Raw genomic sequence first — 22,580 nt, forward strand, 5'->3', positions numbered from 1 at the left:
GAGCCAACAAGGCAACAAATGCCAAAGGTGACTTCGTGTCTATAACATTAATTACCATGTCACTGTGTAAAGCATAAATATGGATATTAAGTATGTACTCTACCATTCGTACTAATATAAATGGTATATATCAGTATTTATATAAAACTAAAATTTCTTCATGAGTTTGGAAATCTGCTTAATCTGTATTATTGAAGTTTGAGCATATTTGAAAAATATAAAAGTCGAAAAGAAAGGGACAAAAAATATTTGAAAAAGTACTTTTGGGATGCCTTGCGAAATAGGAGTCTCTTTTAAGGACACAACGGAATTATTTGTACGCTCCATGATTAATTATGATGAAATCCTTGAAATAGAAATGCTTATGCAAAAGACATAAAAAAAATCAATAATTTTTCATTAAATGCCAATGGCAATAAAAACATGATGATATGTTCCAGCATTGGTCAGTGTTAACCACTATCACTCTCAATAGACCGTCATCCATTCCATAAAGTCTCCAATTTTTAAACTGGATCATACGCTGCTGCTACATTATAAAATATAGGAGCTGTGACCGAGACACTTGAACAATTTTCTAGCCTAATTTTCTGAGAAATTCACCAACTACGTACTCTGAGCTAAGACTCCACCCTCCAACCTTAATAAAGAAAACAAGTTTTTGACAACATTTTCAATGAATTTCAAGTCCTTAATGCATTGTCCCCCTCAGCATCACCACCCTCATTTAAACACCACCTAGGTTTGCTCTCTTCTCCCTTAATGGACTTCAATCTGCTTTTAATTCTCTCTCCACTCTTCATTCATTCAAAACTAGTTCTCCTCTCAATTTGATAACAAACATGTACTTGATTCATTTACTTTGTTCACTTCCATTTTCTGTTTTTCTCTGCTTGATGAAAGTCACAACCTACCCCAAGTAATACATATTACTATATATAAAAGTGCTATTTATTTTTTTCTCTGAACTCTTGCATTGCTGAGTTATTCTATTCATGTCTTCTGTTTATATTCAAGATCTGAGAGAACCCTTTTGTCTTCATTCTTTTCTGTAACATCTGGTATGGATCTTGTAAGCAAAAGATACTTGATCTATGTGTCACAACATGGGTCACAGGCTCTTTCTCCAATCACAAGTCCTAGTAGTTCAATCTTCCATCCTCATCTGCATTCTTCTAGCACCAGTTTTCCCATCATTGCAATTGCTATTATAGGAATAATGGCCACAGCTTTCTTGCTGGTGAGCTACTACATCTTTGTGATCAAATGCTGCCTCAATTGGCACCGTATTGATCTTTTAAGACGTTTCTCTCCATCTAGGAGGCGTGAAGATAGATCACCAATGTACTCACCAGGCACAGAAACTCGTGGATTAGATGAGGCTGTGATCCGGTTAATCCCAGTGATTCAGTACAAAACACAAGGAAATGGAGAGTTTGGAGAAAGAAGCACATGTGAATGTGCTGTTTGCTTGAATGAGTTTCAAGAAGATGAGAAACTCAGGATTATACCTAACTGCAGCCATGTCTTTCACATTGATTGCATAGATGTTTGGCTTCAGAACAATGCCAATTGCCCTCTTTGTAGAACAAGCATTTCCTTGACAAGCAGATTCCATATTGATCAGCTTCTTTCTCTAAGGCCTTCTTCCCCTCAAGATCAAAACCCACCAATGGAAAACCTCATTGGTGGTGATGAAGATTTTGTCGTGATTGAATTGGGTAATGATCATGGTAGAGGCCAAAATTTGCAAGGAAGACAAGAAAGAGCCAATGCTATGGAGTTACCAACATGTCCTGTTAGTCCTTCACGAAGGAAGTTGGAGCATAGAACTGAGCAGAAGAAAGCAATGAAACTTAATAAAGTGACAAGCATGGGGGATGAGTGTATTGATATTAGAGCCAAAGATGACCAGTTTTCAGTTCAACCCATCAGAAGGTCTTTCTCTATGGATTCATCGGGAGATAGACAATTTTATTTAGCAGTTCAAGAAGCTCTGAAGCAACGAAACAAGCAAGTCAATAATGATGTAAGCTCCATTGAAGGATGCAGCGGAAGTGGTAGAGCCAAAAGATCATTCTTTTCCTTTGGACATGGAAGTAGATCCAGAAGTTCTGTGCAACCTGTTTATTTGGCCCCCTGAAAACCGAAATTCCTCTTTTGTTTTCCCTCCTCTCTCTTTCAATTATGTTTGCAACTTGCAAGTTTCTTAGATTTTTATTTTTCTTTTTTCTTTTTTTTTTGAGATAGAGATGTTAGATGTATGAATAGGTCATAGGATTGTATGACACACAAATATTCGATTGGATTTAATTTTAATTTGAAACCATTATTTGTCTATTACGTTTATGAGTGTATATAATGGCATGTTGTTGAGGTCTGGCTGGCCTAGTTTGTTTCAAACCGCATGGAGCTATGATAATGAGCATCATTGCTGAAATCATCACATATTAGCTTTACGAAGAAGAAAGTTTTCCCGCTATGGATCAATTATGTTATTCCATCATTTCCATGTCTTATTCTAGATATATCAAAAGGAGAAACAAGCAAATCTGGCTTTAAAGAAAAGTACTGGTAGGAATGAAGCAAAAAGAAAAAAAAAAAAAAAGGAAAAGTCGACCAATTACCGAATAGGAGAATCCAAGGGTGAATAAAGTGGATAGGTAAAGGTATCCCAAAATTGATTTAAAAAGAGCGAGCGAGGGGTCTTTTCTCATTGATAAATAGTATACACTATACAACCACCAAAATTATATTTCTGTACACACTGTGTCTGTGTGTGTTGTAATGCTGGTAGATGGAAAGAAAAGTTTGGTCATATTTGGTGGGTTTGGTGATGCTTTTTTGTTCCACAGTTTCATCTGTTTCCAGCTTGTGAGAATCAATCATTAATTTGCGGTTGAAATATTTTATATAACTAATGAAAGAATAGCAACACTTATTGGTACTAGTTCATCATTGTAGTTATGATTTTTCCCAACCAAATATTTGTCTCCACATGTTAATTTCTTTTAAGCTCACTGGCAGGGTCAACTCTAATTTAAAACATAATGTTGATATGATCTTAACTCATATTTTACATGAACTTTCACTCTAAAGTAAATCACAGGGAACTTTTGTTCAAAGCATCTCCTACTATTCTTCTTTCTCATAATAGAGTCCTCCTAAGTGCTGCACTCTTTCAAGGCCATGTGCACGTAAGCATGGGCAGGGGCTACAAGATCTGTTGCACACTTCAGGAACCCGTGAGATGCTTCATCTTTGTCAAAAGGTAAAGGGAAAAAACACGACAAAAAGTTCAAAGAAGTTAACTCAATCCCCGAAAATAGGAAAAATAATCTTCAGTGTCATGGGGCCTCATTGTCTCTTCTTGTTGGAAGCAACCTCACAAATTTTCTTATAATAAACACATCAATTTATTTCAAAACGTGCATCTTTTAAATTTGGGTCCGGCCCGTCCAGCAGATTTATTGGGCTTTACTCTTTCTCTGGGCTCTAAAATGGGGAAGTTCTTTTGGTGCTCCATTGTTTTTGTATCTGTATCCATGTTGGGCTTTTTGGGCTACTTCCAGAAATTACTTTTGAAATTTCATTGTAAAACCTCAATTGCTAATCTATTTTTTTTAATAAATCCCTGTAGCTTCAACCACCAAGCTACCATCAAGAGACACAAATTCTGAATCTCTTAAATTCGATTTTCAAACTTATAAAGCGTAACAATTACAAGGAATTAAATTGGCGAAAAGTAACTAGATTTCGATTCATGGGCAGGTTCAGATGGTTAATTCATGATCATATTTGTGTCTGGCAGAAGTAAAAATCTCATAGCATTATCAATTGAAGGTGAAAAATGCAGATAATATCTGTACTGATTAGGCTGCAAACTAATATGTTGGAGATAATGGACGTTTCCTTAAAAACATAATCGGTCAACGCATGAAATAAAGATGGAAGGCCTCGTATAACTTAGTCATATTTGTCGTTTCAAGCCTTATTTGGCGTGTCGTATAAGATAAGCAGCAACCTCTAGGATAACTATAAGATCAATTGTAGCACCAACCTCGACAGATATGATACATGTCAATTCTTTCTTGTACTTCTTTTGGGTTTAGAAGCTATATTAAGAAAATAAAGAGCCATGCAAATGGAGGCTGTGTAGTCTGAAAATTTAACTATCAGCATAAGGAGGACGACAGGGTTATTATTTAATATTTTAAATTTTAATAAATTTTGTATAAACTTTAATCAATAGTAAAATTTTGAAAACATGAAACCTTGTTTTTTAAATCACAAGTATTTTTTTTTGGAAAGGTTGGTTTAAGTGATACACTCTTAATTTCTCTTTAATAAGATATTGGGTTCAAATTTTATGTATGATTCCTTTTTTTTTTCAAAATTAGTCTTAACATATTATACATATATTTAAGATTTTCTTTAAAAGAAATCAAACATCTATCACTTTATCATGGTGAATAAATTTTGAAGGAAGGAAATGATGTCCTATTACAAGATAGAAAAAGTCTCAAACTAAAACATTATTTATAAAAGACTTACAATCACTTCAATCTAAGAAGATAATATTACTTAAGTTAACTTCCATTTTATTTAAGTAACAAAGGATTTATTTTCATTTAAATAAAAGATTATACATGTAAAAATATTCTCAGAATTTTTTTTAATACGTTTGTCAACATGTCTATTAGTATTCCATATTAAAAAAATAAAATTAAATGATTTTTATTTTTGTTAAAAAAATAAACAAGGAAAAGTGAAAAAAAAATTGCATGAGTAAATATTCTATTTATTTCATGAGATAAATATATGGGTTGGATTTTTAGTTTTAGAAAATATGATTAAAGACAAAATTGTAAAAGTAAGCAAAAGTGAATAAACAAAAAAAATATAAATAATTTTTTATTTGTCCACTTCTCAAAGAACTTATTTATATAATTAAAAGTCGATAACAGTAATTGTTAAATTTTTATTTATATTTTTTATCTAACTTTTAAATAATTTATATATTTATCATATATGAAAGAAAAACAATAATATTAGGAAACTCATTTTTTTAACATAAACAAATATAATATATTTCTTAATTTTGAAAAAAATATTTATTTTGTCAAAATTTAGCTGTATTATCATAAATATTTAATTATAATTAAAAAGAATAAAAATAATGTAAAATATTGGTCCTGAGTTTTGTCTAGTATTCACTTCCCATAAAGCTTGTCCTTTATCCATCCCCTTGGAAACAAGTTCCATTCCAAGCCCTCCAACACAGCACATGCAACCACTGATTCATTTGCAACGCCCATTAATATTAATATTAATATAATCTGCCGCTCCACAGAGAAAAGAGAAAACACAGACACAGAGCACCTTCCATCGCTCCCCTCGTCAACATGAAGATAATGGTAGCCATCAAGCGAGTGGTCGATTACGCCGTCAAAATAAGGGTCAAACCCGACAAGGTAAGTAACATCAATACTCTCACTCTATTTCCACCATGTGCCTCACAAAGATGCCTTTTTTGCAGACTGGGGTGGTAACCCAGAACGTTAAAATGTCCATGAACCCCTTCTGCGAGATCGCGTTGGAAGAAGCACTGCGAATCAGGGAATCTGGGTTGGCCTCCGAGGTTGTCGCCGTCAGCATGGGGCCCTCTCAGTGTGTCGACACTCTCAGAACTGGTCTTGCCATGGGGGCTGACAGAGGCATTCACGTCGACTCCAATGTTTCTCTCTATCCACTCTCTGTTGCCAAGATTTTGAGAAAGCTTGTGGAGATTGAGAAACCCGGTCTTCTCATTCTTGGCAAACAGGTATTCTCCTTTTTTAAAAAAAATAAAAATAAATATTGGGCTGTTTGTGAAAATTGATATTAATGTTGGCTGGTGAATTTTAGTTGTTTAATTATGATGATGACTATTGACAAACCATGGTGGATTTGATTGTTTTTGGGTGTGGGCATTTATCTTTTTTGCCCTACTTTTTTTCCCTGTACGAGGAGGACCTGCTTGATTGGTTGACTTCTGATTTTGATGTGCTTTGATTTATTTTTTCACCTGTCTGCTTGGGATTTTATGGGATTATTTGTGCTTGCTTGTCTGTGAAAATTTGTGGGAACAAGTTTTTGGTATATACATCCGAAACTCATCCATTGGAGAACATTTGGAGGATTTTTTTGTTGTCTATTAAGTTGTGTTTTGTTTCCTTAATTTTGTCAGGCCATTGATGATGATTGCAATCAAACCGGGCAGATGATAGCAGGACTTCTCAACTGGCCTCAAGGGACTTTTGCTTCAAAGGTTAGTCCATTCCATCATCCACGTATTCAGTTAGCAAGGCCATTGTTCATTTCCTTCATGACTATCTATGTCATGCTTAAGCTACATATCATGTTAGCACATTGTATTCAAATTGTTATTATCATTTCTCTCCATTCTTAATCCCAGTTTGATCAAAGGTAATTGTTCGCTTTGAATACCAGAAGCACTGATTAAAATTTCTCATGTTCTTTTAAAATGTGCATACCGTTGCCGCGCTTATCATTGCCTCATCCATCTTTTGTTTACTAGAATAGGAATATTGAGCCTTTTGTGAAATAATTAATCATGACTCATGAGTTACCCAACCTTTTTTGTTCATTTTATTTAAGATCAGGTATAAACATAACATCTTAAGTTGGGTATGTATATATGACAAAACGTTACTAGCATGTTTCCAGATTGTGATTTGTGCAAATTCTTCAACCTCTTAGAAGTTAGAAGCAAGCTTTTGCACTAACCATGGTTTGAGGATTTTCAAAGCCTAAATCCAAAGATGCTGTTAGACTAGAAATAAAGAAAAGAGTCAGGGAACTTCTAAGATCTAATGATTATGGATATATGAATGTGTATTAATGATTTATACCATAGGGTATTAATTGTAATGGCTCGGCCACTTATGAATCATGGATGGTTTATGATGAATTTTGCTCTTTTGGAGGACTTGAGTCTTGTACTGAGCCTGAAATATGTTTCTTGTAACTTCTTCATTATTGTTAATGGGATTTATCCTTCATTCCTTGTTAGATCAAACATTGTGCCATTTTAGGCTATAATTTTAAATTATTTTATAACTAACTGCTTCTTTCCAGTAGGTTGTCCTTGATAAAGAGAAACAGGCCGCCACAGTGGACAGAGAGGTTGATGATGGTATTGAAACCGTGTGTTTGAACTTGCCAGCAGTAATAACGTGAGTGTCACATTCTTTCAAGTTTGTTGTATCAAACCTATCTAAAATTTTAAGAAGCTTTGCATTTTTTTACTGGCACCCTCCAGGGTAAGTCTATTCTAATTTTCCACTTTATTTTCATTTCTTTCATAAATAAAATTCAAATTAACTCCTTCGATCCTGGAGCAACCTACAATCCTGTCTGTGACTTTTCCCTAGATTAGTAATCGAATATTTCTATTGAATAATATTGCTCGTTTATTTCATTTGGTGTGATTGAAAAGTAAGGAAAATATCATGCTAAATGTAGTGTAGTACTGGATTTTTGATTTTGTTTAATCAAAGTTTTTCAACTCATCAGTCAAACAAGAATCCGTTTTCATTTCCAAAAGCTATTATAGGGATTACTTAAGTTGAGATGATATGTTGCATGAATGCTTGTATCATATGGATATTTATAGTTGCACACATAGTTGTTCTCACATATGGATGATTTGAGAGAAATTTCATTGGTAATCTTATCTACTCAACAACTCATTCACCAACGAAATGTCTCCAAATTACCTCTTGTGAGAAATGCGAGGGAAAAGTTTGTCACTTCAGTTTCTTTCTTGATATGTAAAATTTGAGTATTTTCTTGTTGCAGCACTGATCTGAGACTGAACCAACCAAGGTATGCTACTCTTCCCAACATAATGAAAGCAAAATCGAAGCCCATTAAAAAATTCACTCCGGAGGAGTTGAATGTGGAAATCAAATCTGATTTGGAGATTGTTCAAGTAACAGAACCTCCCAAGAGAAAAGCAGGGGTTATTGTTTCTTCAGTGGATGAGCTGATTGATAAACTAAAAAATGAGGCTAATGTCATCTGATTATTCCCCACATTGCTTCAACTTACTTCTCACCAAAGGTTAAATAATACTGTACCAACATTCTGTTATATGATCAAATGACACATCAAATTTAATACTTTTCTTTTTTACTTTCGTGTATTTATCATCATATCCTACATAATATACAATCGTTGCAGCAGTCTGTTGAATGCCAACTACGTGGAATCAGTGCAAGTCTTGTAAAAATGTAGTTTGTTTTTAGGACTACCTGCCAGTTTTTGTCACAATGTTTTTGTCAACTCATAAAGGAATTAAAAGGAATAAAATTATATTCTAAATTTAACTCAAATAAAATTTTCTTTTGAAGTATTTTTTTGTTGTTTTAGTAATGGGTATCTTAAAGGTATTAGTTAGAGAAACAAAAATAGAAAATAGTAAGGTATTTGTGGTAACTCATACAATATCACTGTATGTAAAATATAGATTACAAAATTATTCTTTAGTTAACTTGATGTCTGACTTCAGACGAATGGAAAGCGATATTTCTTAGGCGAGTTTTGCACAGAATGATTGACCGTAATATGACTATAAATCTCCATGATTTGTATGTTCTATTTTCTTCCCACTTGGACGTGTACTTCACTCCTTTTCCTGCTATTAACTATATTATGCATTCTGGGTCTTCAGTACTGCGCTGCGATTTATCTTTGGTCTTGTAAACATCCTGGTCACCTTCTTTTCCCCACAACAGCAAATACAGACCAATGATGACAGCAAATGCCCCTATGATGCTGAAGAAGACCACATGAGTAGCAACTTTCAAAATTATAATTCTCATTCCAAGGACCACTAAGATATAAAATGTGCAAGATTTTCCTTAATTTTGGGTTAAGTAAAAGGATGAATAAATAGCATAACATGATGCAATTCATGGATAGAACAATGTGTAAATCCTTGTATGCTAAATGCACGCGTGCTTATTACACATTAGTAATTATTCTATCTTGGTATTTTTCAAATATATATTATCACATATTTAAAACCTGAGTTACCATGACATTAATTACTATCAAACACAGAATGGAAATATTCAAAGAAAAAATAATTATCCATTAACAATATATTCTAGTTTTTTGGATAATGTTTGTATTTTGGAGACATAAAAAGGACTTGTAAGTATAGGGCAGTGCAAAAGACATGTAAATTATTCTTCATGTTAAATAAGATTTATCTGCAATTCATTGCTTTGTAATGTTGAAAAATGGAAATTTTGAGGCATCGATTTTTACCTGCCCAAATAAAGTCTTTCTCCCAGGACGAAGTAGGCTAAAATTGCCACTAAAATAGTAGAAAGAGGGTTAAACATTGTGACAAAAACTGGCCCTTTTTTCTCAGTGCACCATAACAGCACATAGGATACCAAACCAGCAACGAAAATTCCCTGCCATTGATGATTGATATCGTTAGAACTCTAGATTTTGTACTTTTTTGCTGGAGAGATTTTGCACTATATATCAGCTGATTATTTATACTTAACACCATATATTGTGGACCACAAGTCAATGTTTAGCCCTATAGTCCATGCTGAAAGGTTGTGCTCTGCTATAACTGTGAACACAGCTGATTGTGCTGCTCCAACAAAACACATCCACGTAGCGAGCGATAGTTGGGCAGGGTATCTTCTCAAGGTGGCTGCCTGAATTTCCATAATCACAAAATATATTTGAATAATTCAAAATTAGCATTGTATATAATTATTCCTTTTTATCACTTAGATTTTTTTATTTATTCAATTCGCAGGCATGTTAAATACACTCCAAAAGAAAAGGGACGAATAAAAAATTATTCAAAAAATAGTTTTGTTTAAACTACGTACTTTATATTGAAGCGAGCTCTTTGTTTATGCATGACGTATAAAACGTTCACATAAAACTTCTTTTTTAGTTATGATTGAGTTAAGGTGAAAACCTGCATAATATACCATATAGACCATGTAACACAGCTTGAAACAGTAAGAAGTGAACCCTTTAACCAGCTCTCATTGATAGCATCACTTTTCCCCTGACTATGGATAAGAGGACGCCATAAATTTCTCATAATGGGTCCTTTATATAGTGTCATGGTCATTACACCAGCAAAGGAGAACAGGGTCCCTAGAACTTTTGCTATCCCTCGAGGATTTCGAATATCAAGAATTTCAATCCTGTATTTAACTTGACTCTCTTAAGGATATATTAAAAAAATGTAAATACTATAATGGTTTGTGTTTAAAAACTCCAAAATAATGTAGATCAAGAACTAAGCAAACCTGAGTGCCACTGCAATAATGAAGGTAAGGGTAGGTATGGTGTTGAGCATTGCAACAACAAAGGTTGGATTTGTATATTTCAGGCTTGCAAAGTGCATATTAAGAGTCAAACTAATCCTGAAATTTTTTAAAGCCAGAAAAGTCAAGTTTCCATACTTTTCATAGGCTGTAGCAGCATGCATACATACATATATATATATATATATATATATATATTCACCCTTACCCTATTAGGGAAAGCACAAAGATTTCTACAAAAAGAACCCATGTCAACTTTGGCCTTTCTTTTCTGCGAGAAAACATAGAAGTTTAATGGTCAGAAGCATGAAAAAGTTATAGTATCATACCAAATTCAATTGTTAAAACAAACAATTTGAAATTAATCAGGAATGTAAATGCTAAATATATCAAATCAATCAAGCACATGCATGGCACAAATAAGAGAATCATGCAAATGCAGGCCATGTCTTGAAGAGATATGTATAAGTAGTATACCTTTCCAAAAAGTATGCAAAAGGGAACATCAGAACCGCAGCCACAGCATGGCGATAGGTTACATATACATAAGGACTCAGCCCATGATTGAAGGAGGCTTCAGTGATGAAATATAAGAGGCTTAAGCCTAGCTGGACTAGGACCATGAGCAAGTGTGGCTTAAACTCTCTGCATATAAGCACAAAACAAAATCTTTTCCGTTCCATAAGTTTAGAGATTTGCTTATTTCCTCTACTTATTCATAAATTCTCAAGAAGTTCAACACACAATTATAATATATACAAGTTATGGGAATTTCCATATGCTGTATCCAAAATTCCTGACTAGGACTTCAGAATAGGCATGTGGAGAATACAAGATTAGTATATATTAATGAATTATCATTTTCGAAAAAAGAGGGTTGAAGGTTACATAATCAAAACTGTAAGTAAATATTTTTCTTATTAATCAGTAATTTTTTTGCACACTGTAGCGATATTATTAAATTAACTTTTTAAATTAAAAATATATTATATAATTTATACATTTTTAAAAAGTAAACTTATAATTATTAATAATAAATATTTTATTATCTTAAATCATTTAAAATAAACTATTAAATAAATATATAATTTAGAAAAGATTATTTAACAATTCAAAAATAATTCACAAAATTACTTTTGTTTAAAAATATTTATATTTAAAATATTTTTTTAAGAATTAATACTTAGAGGGAAATTTATATACTTGTGTGTCTGAACTACAGAGCAGGGAGCCTAATTGAATAACTGAATTTGATAATCTTTTTCACGTCTCTGAAGTGGACATCCCAATTGAAAACTTAATTTGATCATCTTTTTCACGTCTCTGCAGTGAATATCTGGGCACAAATACGTCTGAAAAGTGAAAACTAAAGGTGACCCTCTAAATATCTTTTGTTCCACTCCTCATTTTTTTTTATAACCACTTCGCACCCAAAAATTAATCTGAAGCGATAATAACTCACAGCGAATGCATATTAGTCCAAGATATTAATATTAAGTGATAAACTTAAACACTTATATTATTTAATAAAATTTTATAAAACCCAAAATTAATTAATTTTATTGCTAGTTTGAACACTTTTATATCAAATAAATCTATTTTATAAATTTTATACAAAAATAAAATGAATAAATACTTCATTGTATTATTTTATTTGAATATGTAATATATTTTTAAAATATATAAAATAATTTTAAATAACATATTTACAAAATATTCACATTATATAAATTTTTTTATACCTAATTATATAGATAATATAAAATATTCAACAGATGATTTTTTATAAAAAGTTATTATATGTGTGTAACACGTGAGCTCATATGTGTATATGTCTTTTCATCTTTAATAATGGAAAGAAAAACTTCCTTGAATTGTTTAATTGAATTAATGTATGGTGTGGCAGTATGGATATAATAAGACAAGACTAATGATCATTCATTGATTTGGAAATACTTTTGGCCTTTGTGTAATTTCGAAGAGGCATTTTTATATTCAGTTTACTTTTACGACAAATTCATGTTTCTTCTCACTCTCGTGCTGTTGGTTGGTTGATTTTAAAATGTGTTAAAGAATCAATTGAGACTTGGTTCCATGAAAGGGGTAAAAATATGAAGCTTCTATTTTGGCTTACACGTTACAACTAGTGGATGTGTTCTCACCAGTCACCACATCGTTGGTCGGAAACGACATGAAAATTGTTTATATCCATTTGAAATATCCTTGTCGGTCACTTCCCTCAAAGCACCTATTATAATTTCTTGTGGTAACTCCTTTGAATTTTAAAAGAAAGGTTTTAAAATGTTATGCTGGTAGGTAAAATATGAATAACAAAAATATTCTACTTGATGTCTGACTTCAGAGGATTGGAAATGAATAAATGTTCAAGTGATTTTCCACAAAAATGTTTGGCCAAAACATAACTACAAATCTTCATGATCACCTATATGCTGTGTTCTCTTGCCACTTTGGACATGAACTTCTTCCTTTCCAGCTAAAGTTATTGACTATATTTCGCATTCTGGGTCTTCAGTACAACACTGCAATTTATCTTCGGTCTTGATACAAACCTCTTGATCACCTTCTTTGCCCCACAACAGCAAGTACAGACCCATGATGACAATCGATGTACCTATGATGCTGAAGTTTAATGGGAAGCAAATTTCAGAATAGTATTTCTCATTCCAGGAATATTTTATGTTATGTGCATGCATGGTTATACTTAATTTAGGTCCAAGAATAAGTAAATAATGTCACATGCTGTAATTCATGTGTAAAGCTACATACAAATCTGCTAATAAATTGTATATGTCTGTACTACTTTATGCCGGTAATATCAGATATTATCAAATGCATATACTAGTTCCACGTATTTTTTAATTATTTAAAAAACGCAACGATAATTTTCGAAGAAAAAAACTGCCCATTGACTACATATTCCTGATTTTCAGGATAATGTTTGCACTTTGGAGAAATAAAAGAAAACTTATGTTAATGAGTATTGGGCAAGCTAAAAGAGACGTAAGTGTAAAACAAAACTCATCATGCATGTTAAAATTAAATTTATCTATTTCATTGCTTTTGTAATTTAAAAAAAAAATTATGAGGCATCGATTACTACCTGCCCAGATAAAGTTTCTCTCCAAGGACAAAGTAGGCGAGAATTGCCACTAATATCGTAGAAAGAGGGCTAAACATGGTGACAAAAACGGGCCCTTTTTTCTCAGTGCACCATAGTTGAACGTAAGTTAGCAAACCAGCAACGACAACTCCCTGTCATGAATGATAGATATCGTTAGAACTCTAGATTTTGTACTTCTTTTCTTATCATCTCATTATTATACTTAACACCATATAGTGTGGACCACAAGTCAATGTTGAACCCTATAGTCCATGCTGAACGGTTGTGTTCTGCTATAACTGTGAAAACAGCTGATTGTGTTGCTCCAACCAAACACATCCACGTAGTGAGTGATAGTTGAGCAGGATATCTTTTCAATGTGATTGCCTGAATTTCCACGGTCAAACGATAATCAGTTTTTAATAATTATTACACTGAAGAACGAGGGGCAATAAAAATCTGAAACTTAGTTCCAGCCTTTAGATATAAATTTAAATAATTAATAAAATTAAAATTTTATCAAAAAATATTTATTAAATTTAAATGTATTAACAAAAACTTTAAAAAAACGATTACTCTTTACATTACATAGATGCCAGATGGTGTTTATGCATGAAATATAAACCGTTCGCAGATTAAACTTGTAAATAGTTATGACTAAGTTATGGTGAAAACCTGCATAATAAACCATAGAGACCATGTAACACAGCTTGAAACTGTAAGAAGTGAACCCTTTAACCAGTTTTCAGTGATAGCAGCATTTTTCCGTGGAATATGGATTAGAGGATGCCATAAATTTCTCACAACGGGTCCTTTGTATAGCGTCATGATCAGTACACCAGCTAAGGAGATCAAGGTCCCTAGAACCTTCGCTATCCCACGAGGATTTCGAAGATCAAGAGCCTCAAGCTTGAGAGCCACTGCAATAAGGAAGGTCATGCAAGCTATGGTGTTGACCATGGAAGCAACAAAGGTTGAACTTGTGTATTGCAGGCTTGCAAAGTACGTATTAACAGTCAAAGTAATCCTGAAATTTTTTGTAAGTTAGACAAATCAATTTTGCATACTTAATTCCCTATGGTCTATAACTGTAGGAGCATGCATTGTCCTTACCCTAACAGAGAAAGCAAAAATATTTCCATGAAAAGAGCAAATGTCAGCTTTGGTCTTGCTTTCCTGCAAGAAAACATTAAATTATCTGTCAGATGCATTATTAAAGTTCTAGGATCATACCAAATTGAAGTGTTATATCATTAAACAAATTGAAATTAATCAGGAGTGTAAGTGCTAAATTAATATTTAATTTGATATTAAAATGCAACCAAAGATGGATAACAAAAGCAAGAATGCACTCAAAACAAAGCATCCATGAATCAAATCAAGCATATGCATATATACCATCCCTTGCATAGAAATGGATAAGTACCTCTCCAGAAAGTATGCAAAAGGGAACATCACAACCCCAGCCACAACATGGCGATAGGTTACATACACATAAGGATTCATCCCATGATTGAAGGAGGTTTCAGTGATGAAATATAAGAGGGTATAGCCCACCTGGGCTAAGACCATAAGCAGGTGTGGCTTGAACTCTCTGTATACAAGCACAACAGAAAATCTTTTCTGTTCCATTAATCAGAGCTAGCTAGTTGTTGAATGTGATTAATTGCCCTTGTGCACGAATTTTCTCAAGAAGCTTAACACATACAAATATAGTATAGAAGTTGATGGAATGGTTCCTAGTTGAATGTGATTCTTAATGCATGAGATGTTGGTATCCTGTTCTTTATTAAATTCACAAAAGATGTCAGGTAGAGAATACAAGATGGTATATATTCTCATTTTAAAAAATTGCTAGTTCAAGATTATATAACCAAAAATATATTTAGGCATTTTTATATTTAGTAATTAAAATTTTAATTATAAATATAAAAAATAGGAATATTTATAATTTTTCTTTGTAGAAATCCATCACTGAGCTTTCTTCTTTATAAATCTCTACCTTCCAAAACAGTTAACCTTGGTGAATGACGGGTGCGAAGCACTCAAGCAATAATTGTCCACAGCATAAACGCAGATTATCTTGATAGTTTCTTTATATTAGTCGATTCATATATATCCAAGTTTTAGAACTTTTAATTGAATTAATGAAAAACGTTTTCTTGAATTGTATAACTGAATTCAAGCATGATGTGGATAGTATTGGTATATATATATATATATATATATATATATATATATATATATATATATATATATATAATCGTGTTTTTAAAATAAAAGTATTTAAAATTATCTGAAACGATAACAATTTTAAAAAATTATTTATCAATTAATCGTCTAAAGCGATAGTGCATTTTTGCTTTTTCCTGTATAGGATTAGGAGGGAAAGTACAATTTGCCTTATAAAGCATTATTAGTGGAAATAATATACCTGCATCTATGCCCGCGGAAAAATACTTATTCTCCGTATTGAATTTCACATCCAGAAATATGCCATCACTAGTAAAGTACCTTCAAAGGGGACAGGGAAATAATTAATATTAGTTTTTATAATTAATTTAAAATAATTAAAAGTGATCATTTTATATTAAAAATATGTATTACGTGAAAAATATAAAAAATAATTTATCTTTTAAATATTTAAAATAATGATATTTATAAAATTGATTAAAAAAATCAAAGAAATATCTGTAGTGGTTTCATAGTTTTTTTTTTTTTGGTTCAGAAGTAGTGGCTTCCTAGTCTGGAAGCAATAATTATTTAGCTTATTTCAAACGTAACACGCACCTTTGGGCCCATCAATAATCTGGCAATTTTGCGGCTTCCAACGCTCCACTAGGTTTTGTTGGCTCAATCTATGCCTTATCTTGTACAAATACAGTAGTTTTAATAATTTCACTGCATGATTTAAAATTAATTTTTTTTAACGTGTATTCATTGATACTCACTATTAAGCAATCACTAATAAATACTCAACTCATTAAAAAATATGATATTTAATGCTATAAGTACATTAAATTTAGTGATCTTATAAGATTTTTAATAAAATAATATTATATATAATTTTTCTTTTTCGTATATCCCAAAACATGTTAAAAATCCATTTAAAATTTTAGCATTTTGTGTTGCCGTTAATGTCATGCTGAGTTCCACTAACACCATAGTGGATCGTTGTTTCTGCTTAAAATAATATAATATTGATTTAGTGGTATTCCTTTATTAAGCAAACTTGAACATGAAGACGGCACTAACAAGTGCCTCGTGTTTTCAGAGCCACAAGTTCACGTAAATAAATTAAGGGGCAAAATGCTAAAGTACGTGCTTTCAAATCAAAATCAGTTACTTCAGGATGTCGCTGATCTGTGAGGAACCAAAAATGTTCCATTCTATATGCCTTCTACTGTAGACGCTTATGAGGAATCCGAACACTATTTTGTAGTAACACTTGACTTGGATGATTCTATGCTTCAACCGTCGTACGTGGTATCAAAACTTTTCATTTATTTGATTATGTTTTCCCCTCATTTTAATTTTGAAAATTTAAATATTCTAATGGAATAATTATATTAATTAGAAAAAGGAAATAAAATTAATTCAATAGTGGAAAATAACTGTCGGTGTAAAATGATAATGGGGAACATGGTTTTCATTCCAAACGAAGTTTCTTGTGGACTAAGAAAGAAAGAGAGAAATAAACAATGTATTTGGACTATACTGTTACTTTAATATAACACAATTTAAGAGGGAATGAAAAATAAAAGATTCGCGGCGCCTAAAATCAGCTACATATTACATTCTTTAAGGCAAATCCTTCGCACTTATACGATTCTTGATATGACTCCCATCGAATTACTGACAAATTCTTTTGTGAGGTGGGTAGATTCCAATGGCAAACCAAACACTGATTTGCTTTTCTGAAATTTACCATGATGTCAACGTTCCGTCAGTGTTCTAAATCTAACAAAATGTTTCAACTTTTTTGGTTAGTTGTTTTGTATCTTCTGATTCTTCTCTAATGTAACAACTTTTGGCTAGTGATTTACACCTCCCAAATCGTCTGTTCTTAAACAATATCAGATTCTCGCAATGACACCACCACTGTCTATCTTGTTAAAGTCTCACGTTGGTCAGCAAGACATATAAGCAAGAGAATTGAGTCTAAATTGTTTAAATATTCTAGTTTAAACAAATAAATTACTTAGACTTAAGTTCAATTAATCTCCCAATCTTAGATCGTACCACGCTTAAAATTCTGATATATCTCTTACACGGTTTCTTCTCAATGCTTATTTTAGTCATCAGGGACATAATAATCCAGGATTCGGCATAATAAAGGTAATCCAGTCATAGCCTGTAAGAAAATGATGTATGAACAGAAGAGATCTAAGAGAAAAACAAAAGCCCTTTTCAAGTATCTATCAAATAGATACAAGTGAGATGAGGTGAGATGAGATAAGAGAAAACAATCTAGCTAAAACATGTATTAACACCCCAATTTCCTGTAAACATAATAGTATTGACCTTCCAGTCACAGTATCAGGAACTCAGCATAACAATATTGGAAGCCTAATTTCTTTGCAAGGCAAAATCACATATACAATTTTTCTCTCTCTTTACAAACTGGTGCTATCCCATTTCTGATTGAACTGAAGGAATCAATCTAAACGAGTGTAAACCTCTACTCTATTTCCTTTCCTATTGACACTTTCAAATAAATTTTTCAGTGAGATGAACATCTGTTGGATGAGACAATGCTGGCATAATATAGAGTTCGCTACCCTGCAGCTAATAGCCAGAGCATAATTAGGGATGAGATTGAAATTGGTAACCAGCTCAAGAAGGCTAGTGCAACCGAAATCTGGTACTTTTGGCATTCATCTCCAAAATGGCAGTGTCCCAAATCATTAAAGTACAAAACCGTGATGCCTGCTGAGGAAGATGCTGCAGCTAGAGATAGTGTTGCTGTTACCTGAGGACAGTGATCAAGAAGACTTGTAAAGGGAAAATCATAACTTTAGAGCTGTTGCTGTATGTAACAAACCAAATAGTAAGTTGTAAGAGTAAAGGTCTTGGCAGAAACTAACCCAATCTCCAACTACAAAGAGGCTAACTAGTACAGCATTGTGGAGGACCTTCTTTCTCGCCAAGGCATATGCATCCAATAAAGCAAGTACAAAACTCCAAATGACTTGTAAACCCATTGAAGCTATCAAGTAACTGATACAAAAGGAATGATCAATATCAAGTTATTCCATATCCAACATTCAAGCAAGCTATTAATGAACAACACAAGCACATTTTCAGACCACCATATCAATAGTAAAACAGTTCATGACTAATGTTTTCATTGGGAAAACAAGCAAATACATGAAACAGAACAAAATAAATAGTCTGCAGTTACATCACACTCCACTGAGGTTTTACAGAAGGCATCCCTTTTTTACCAACTCCCCTCTCAATCTCACCTCCAAGCCTAGTTTTATACTCAGCTGAGCTGGATTCATTTTATTCAGAATTCCACTGTTAGTTCAGTCACCAAATATTGCATGGAAAACCAAAGCTCATATAGCCATTTTCCGTTTCAATTATTCAATTCTTAGCATCCAAGCGTACACTGAATAAAAAAAAGAGCTTAAAATTTCATGTCAACAAGATGAATTTGTACTTTATAAGTAGTAGTCATGATCTAAAAGTAATTTTCACAGGCTTTAAGGAGCAGGATTAAGAGGGAATATCATGTGAACATGTCTACTAATGAATCTGATTAAACTAGGATACATCACATTTGACAAGTAATCTAGTGAAACGAAAACAATCACCCCCATAGTCTTAGGCTCTTTGTATAGTGTTTTTCACTCCATTGGTCAAAATGAAAATACAATCAAATAATTTCGACCAATTAGATCTTGTCTTAGGAATCAATTTACATTGGCTCAATGGGTACCAAAAGCACGTGATACACTATCATTTTGCCACTTTATCTATAGGATTTTAACCTATTTTTCCACTATAATTGTTATTTTACTGCTTGAACTAGCTAAGTTTCTCTTGATTTTATTGTAGGAAGGGGTAACAGCATACCTTGGTTAAAATGGGTCAAATCATGAAGAATAGTTGCTAAAAAGAGCAAAGAATTCGTGAATTTTGAATTTGGTGCCAAACACGTTTAATTGTTCACTGTAAATTGTTTTCCACAGTAGGCAGGCCAAAATCTTCAAGTACACCTTCTGTGTCAAAATAACTAGGAAAATGTGTTTGAAATTGAATGTTAGTAGGTTGAGGTTCATGTTCTACTGCTCGCACAATTTGAAAACCACTCAGCAACCACACCATTATGCCAAGACTTTCCCTCCAATAGTCAAACAATCAAGAAATTTTTTTTTTCCTTTTCTGTATAAACATGTACGCCAATAAATTGTAAATATGGCAGTTTATTGTCAATGCTTTGTAGATATAACTAAAGATTAAGCAGGAATAAACATAGAACTTTCGCTTCTTATTTACAACTAGTTAAGAACGAAGATGTACCCCAGTTAATAATGTTTTGGTAGAATGCAAGAACTTTACGTGCAAGTTTCATGACAATGTAGATGGACCTAACTCACAAAGAAGATGGCTATTCCCATTCTCATCACTCTCACAACTCTAAATATTCTTTGATTCCTTTCCTCCTATTAGACATCCAGGTTCAGAAATTTAATCCAACAAATCAGACACTTCTTACTTAATCCATCCCCATATAATAAATTTGATCCTCGTTCTTGAGAGTGGGATAATCCATCTATCTGTATTCTCCGTCTACATAACAATGTGCCTTCCGCATTTTGTGACACGTCAAAACAATATTTTGTTTCCCCGTCATTGGTTATTCAATCCAAGGAGATTTCACTTTCCTTAATTTCTTTCAATGCTTAAATTTCTTCAATCAATATTAAATATAATGGGATATCTCCAAATCACTAGTAAAGGAATCTAAAGGCGTGTATTTTTATATTTCCATTATAAAAAATAATCTTCTACCAGTTTAATAAATCTTTTCCTTAAATAGTTTTTTTAACATTAGCCGTGCAATATACAGGATATTCGCTAGTTATTCTTTTGTAGACCTATGTCATCAAGGTAAAGTGAAAAGCAACTGGTTAGTGATCCATTCAGTCGCGCATAAATTATTATTCGCATCTCTTGTATCCAGAAACAAGTATCGGAGTTCCCAATTCCCAACAACTATGGTAAATCCCCAGCATAAATGCAAGTCACGACTGTAACAGACAGGGTGCTAAACTTGCTTCAAAAAGCTAGTTAATAACAAACAGTTGCACAACATGTGCCTATTACTGTGTTTCAGGAATATGAGGCTACTGCAACAAAATCACACCAAAAGAGATAAACCCATGAAAAAGAGATTCAGAGAAGCAAAATCTTTAATTACCAAAAAGCCGTAAAATTAAAGAAACTAGGAGTGGTAGCCATGGAAGCAATTGATCCAGCAGCAAAAATGAACTGTGACATCCTAAGAGCCAAACCAAGGACAGTACCAGGTGTCCCGGGGAAATCCTTCATCTTACTCTCCAAATCAAGGAAATGCTTAGATTCGTGATGGCTAAAGAAGAACACCCATCTTCAGATTTGACCCGAAGAAGTAGAAAAGAATCACCAAAGAACCAAAAGGCAAGGCCTTTAACTTTAACATCCAATTGGCACCACAGAAACAGGGAAACAAGGTCAATAGATGAAGACACAGTATTGAAAAGATGACAAATTGGAGGTGCTAAGGGAAATTGGAATCTGGGGTGAGCACAAAGGTAAAGTGTGAAGGGTAATACAAGACAAGGAAAAGAGAAAATGAGGACATTACGTTAAGGTGGGCAAATAGCAAGAGTCAAAAGTGTGACCAAACAGAACAACCTTGGTTGCTTGTAATTGCATGCTCCTTAGCCCTTAACTTCTTTCTTCTGACACAATGAAAGTGAACGTTCACCCACGCGTCCCTATTAGCGTGAAGGTTGTCCCATAAATGTTATGTGGCCCACTACAAGGCAATACTATATCACGTTACACCCTTTCATGGTTGATACATTTTTTTAGAAATTGTCCATGGACAAATTAAGTATTGTCAACTCCAATCCCTTGTATCAAGGCGCATACAAATATATATATATATATATATATATATATAGATTTTCTTTTAAATATCATTTGAAAAATATATTTTTAATATAAAATTATCATTTTTAATCATTTAAAATTAACTTGAAAAATTAATATCAACATTTTTATATCTGGAATTAAAAATTTTGAGGTATTAGTAGATACCTCGGGTTGACTTTTGGTTTAACTAACCTCAGATAGAAATGGAAGAAGTAAGTTGAGTTCTTGAAAGATTTTTTTTTAAAATATAATAAAATTTAAAGTGTATTTTTATATTATTTAAATGAATGTATGATTGACTATTTATGTTTTATTTTATTTTTAACAGAATTATTTATTAATGAGAATTTTATTTTTTAAAAAGTTACGCGACAAGGAGTGACTATGTCGAAGTCAAGTTTATGTGTCCATTTGAGTATGCATTAGAATCGACTTTGTTAGAATTTAAAAAGAATCGCTGCCTGTGGATGGACTTAGGGTTTTGTTAAAAAGAACATCTTAATCTTTCATTTTGCGGATAAAATTAATTTTGAGCTAAAAAAAATAGAGAAGCAAACGGGCTCAATATCGAATTATATTATCATAAACAGATTTTTAAATTAAAATAATCCCAGCTATATTGGATTCAATCTATGGGCCGAAGCGCTTTACACTTGTTTAGATGATTAACAAAATATGGAGGAAAGAAATTAAAGAGCGAAAATACGGTAAAATTGTAAAAATAGGATAAAAATGTATTATTTGAATAAAAAAATAGAAAAATATTTTTTATTTATTTGCATAAATAAAAAAGAAAGAAATGAAGTTGAATATATTATATAGAAATGTTTTTATAATAAACAAAAAAAAGTTTAAACATTTTACTATAATAATTTTTTAAATAAAAATTTGTTATAAAATTTATATATTATAAAAATATTAAAATATATATG

At 32.5% G+C, this 22,580-nt stretch overlaps 4 protein-coding genes and 1 pseudogene across 4 annotated transcripts; 2 read left to right on the top strand and 3 right to left on the bottom strand.

Annotated features, from left to right (window-relative positions):
• The first annotated feature begins 463 nt into the window (after positions 1–463).
• LOC113873631 (RING-H2 finger protein ATL1-like) lies at positions 464–4,871 on the top strand. The gene has a single exon (XM_027511834.1). It carries the CDS (start codon positions 1,064–1,066, stop codon positions 2,141–2,143), a length of 1,080 nt encoding a protein of 359 aa, XP_027367635.1. The 5' UTR covers positions 464–1,063; the 3' UTR covers positions 2,144–4,871.
• A 361-nt stretch (positions 4,872–5,232) lies between these two features.
• LOC113872978 (electron transfer flavoprotein subunit beta, mitochondrial) lies at positions 5,233–8,331 on the top strand. Its single transcript, XM_027510900.1, has 5 exons — positions 5,233–5,474; positions 5,540–5,824; positions 6,230–6,310; positions 7,144–7,238; positions 7,864–8,331. The coding sequence occupies exons 1-5, from the start codon at positions 5,406–5,408 to the stop codon at positions 8,087–8,089; spliced, it is 756 nt and encodes a 251-aa protein (XP_027366701.1). The 5' UTR covers positions 5,233–5,405; the 3' UTR covers positions 8,090–8,331.
• Positions 8,332–8,711: 380 nt separating this feature from the next.
• On the bottom strand, positions 8,712–10,999 carry LOC113873617 (annotated as a pseudogene).
• A 1,724-nt stretch (positions 11,000–12,723) lies between these two features.
• Positions 12,724–15,176, bottom strand: LOC113873383 (WAT1-related protein At5g07050-like). Its single transcript, XM_027511481.1, has 6 exons — positions 14,924–15,176; positions 14,611–14,673; positions 14,173–14,524; positions 13,726–13,884; positions 13,498–13,649; positions 12,724–13,016 (listed from the first exon to the last, which is right to left on the bottom strand). The coding sequence occupies exons 1-6, from the start codon at positions 15,127–15,129 to the stop codon at positions 12,884–12,886; spliced, it is 1,065 nt and encodes a 354-aa protein (XP_027367282.1). The 5' UTR covers positions 15,130–15,176; the 3' UTR covers positions 12,724–12,883.
• Positions 15,177–17,986: 2,810 nt separating this feature from the next.
• LOC113872754 (CASP-like protein 5B3) lies at positions 17,987–21,389 on the bottom strand. The gene is made up of 3 exons (XM_027510554.1): positions 20,930–21,389; positions 18,585–18,717; positions 17,987–18,469 (listed from the first exon to the last, which is right to left on the bottom strand). The coding sequence occupies exons 1-3, from the start codon at positions 21,058–21,060 to the stop codon at positions 18,275–18,277; spliced, it is 459 nt and encodes a 152-aa protein (XP_027366355.1). The 5' UTR covers positions 21,061–21,389; the 3' UTR covers positions 17,987–18,274.
• Between the last annotated feature and the right edge of the window lie 1,191 nt (positions 21,390–22,580).

Source organism: Abrus precatorius, unplaced genomic scaffold, assembly GCF_003935025.1.
Source record: "Abrus precatorius isolate BTA unplaced genomic scaffold, Abrus_2018 Scaffold7, whole genome shotgun sequence".
Lineage (NCBI taxonomy): Eukaryota > Viridiplantae > Streptophyta > Magnoliopsida > Fabales > Fabaceae > Abrus > Abrus precatorius.

Coding starts and splice junctions, on each gene's coding strand:
- LOC113873631 (XM_027511834.1), top strand. CDS start 1,064: ATGGATCTTGTAAGCAAAAGATACTTGATCTATGTGTCACAACATGGG.
- LOC113872978 (XM_027510900.1), top strand. CDS start 5,406: ATGAAGATAATGGTAGCCATCAAGCGAGTGGTCGATTACGCCGTCAAA. Junction 6,311..7,143: donor AAGGGACTTTTGCTTCAAAG/GTTAGTCCATTC, acceptor TCTTTCCAGTAG/GTTGTCCTTGATAAAGAGAA. Junction 7,239..7,863: donor AACTTGCCAGCAGTAATAAC/GTGAGTGTCACA, acceptor TTCTTGTTGCAG/CACTGATCTGAGACTGAACC.
- LOC113873383 (XM_027511481.1), bottom strand. CDS start 15,129: ATGGAACAGAAAAGATTTTCTGTTGTGCTTGTATACAGAGAGTTCAAG. Junction 14,525..14,610: donor TTTTTGCTTTCTCTGTTAGG/GTAAGGACAATG, acceptor AAAAAATTTCAG/GATTACTTTGACTGTTAATA. Junction 13,650..13,725: donor TGTGGTCCACACTATATGGT/GTTAAGTATAAT, acceptor CATTCATGACAG/GGAGTTGTCGTTGCTGGTTT.
- LOC113872754 (XM_027510554.1), bottom strand. CDS start 21,060: ATGAAGGATTTCCCCGGGACACCTGGTACTGTCCTTGGTTTGGCTCTT. Junction 18,718..20,929: donor TTTAATTTTACGGCTTTTTG/GTAATTAAAGAT, acceptor CTTTTGTATCAG/TTACTTGATAGCTTCAATGG. Junction 18,470..18,584: donor TCTTTGTAGTTGGAGATTGG/GTTAGTTTCTGC, acceptor CACTGTCCTCAG/GTAACAGCAACACTATCTCT.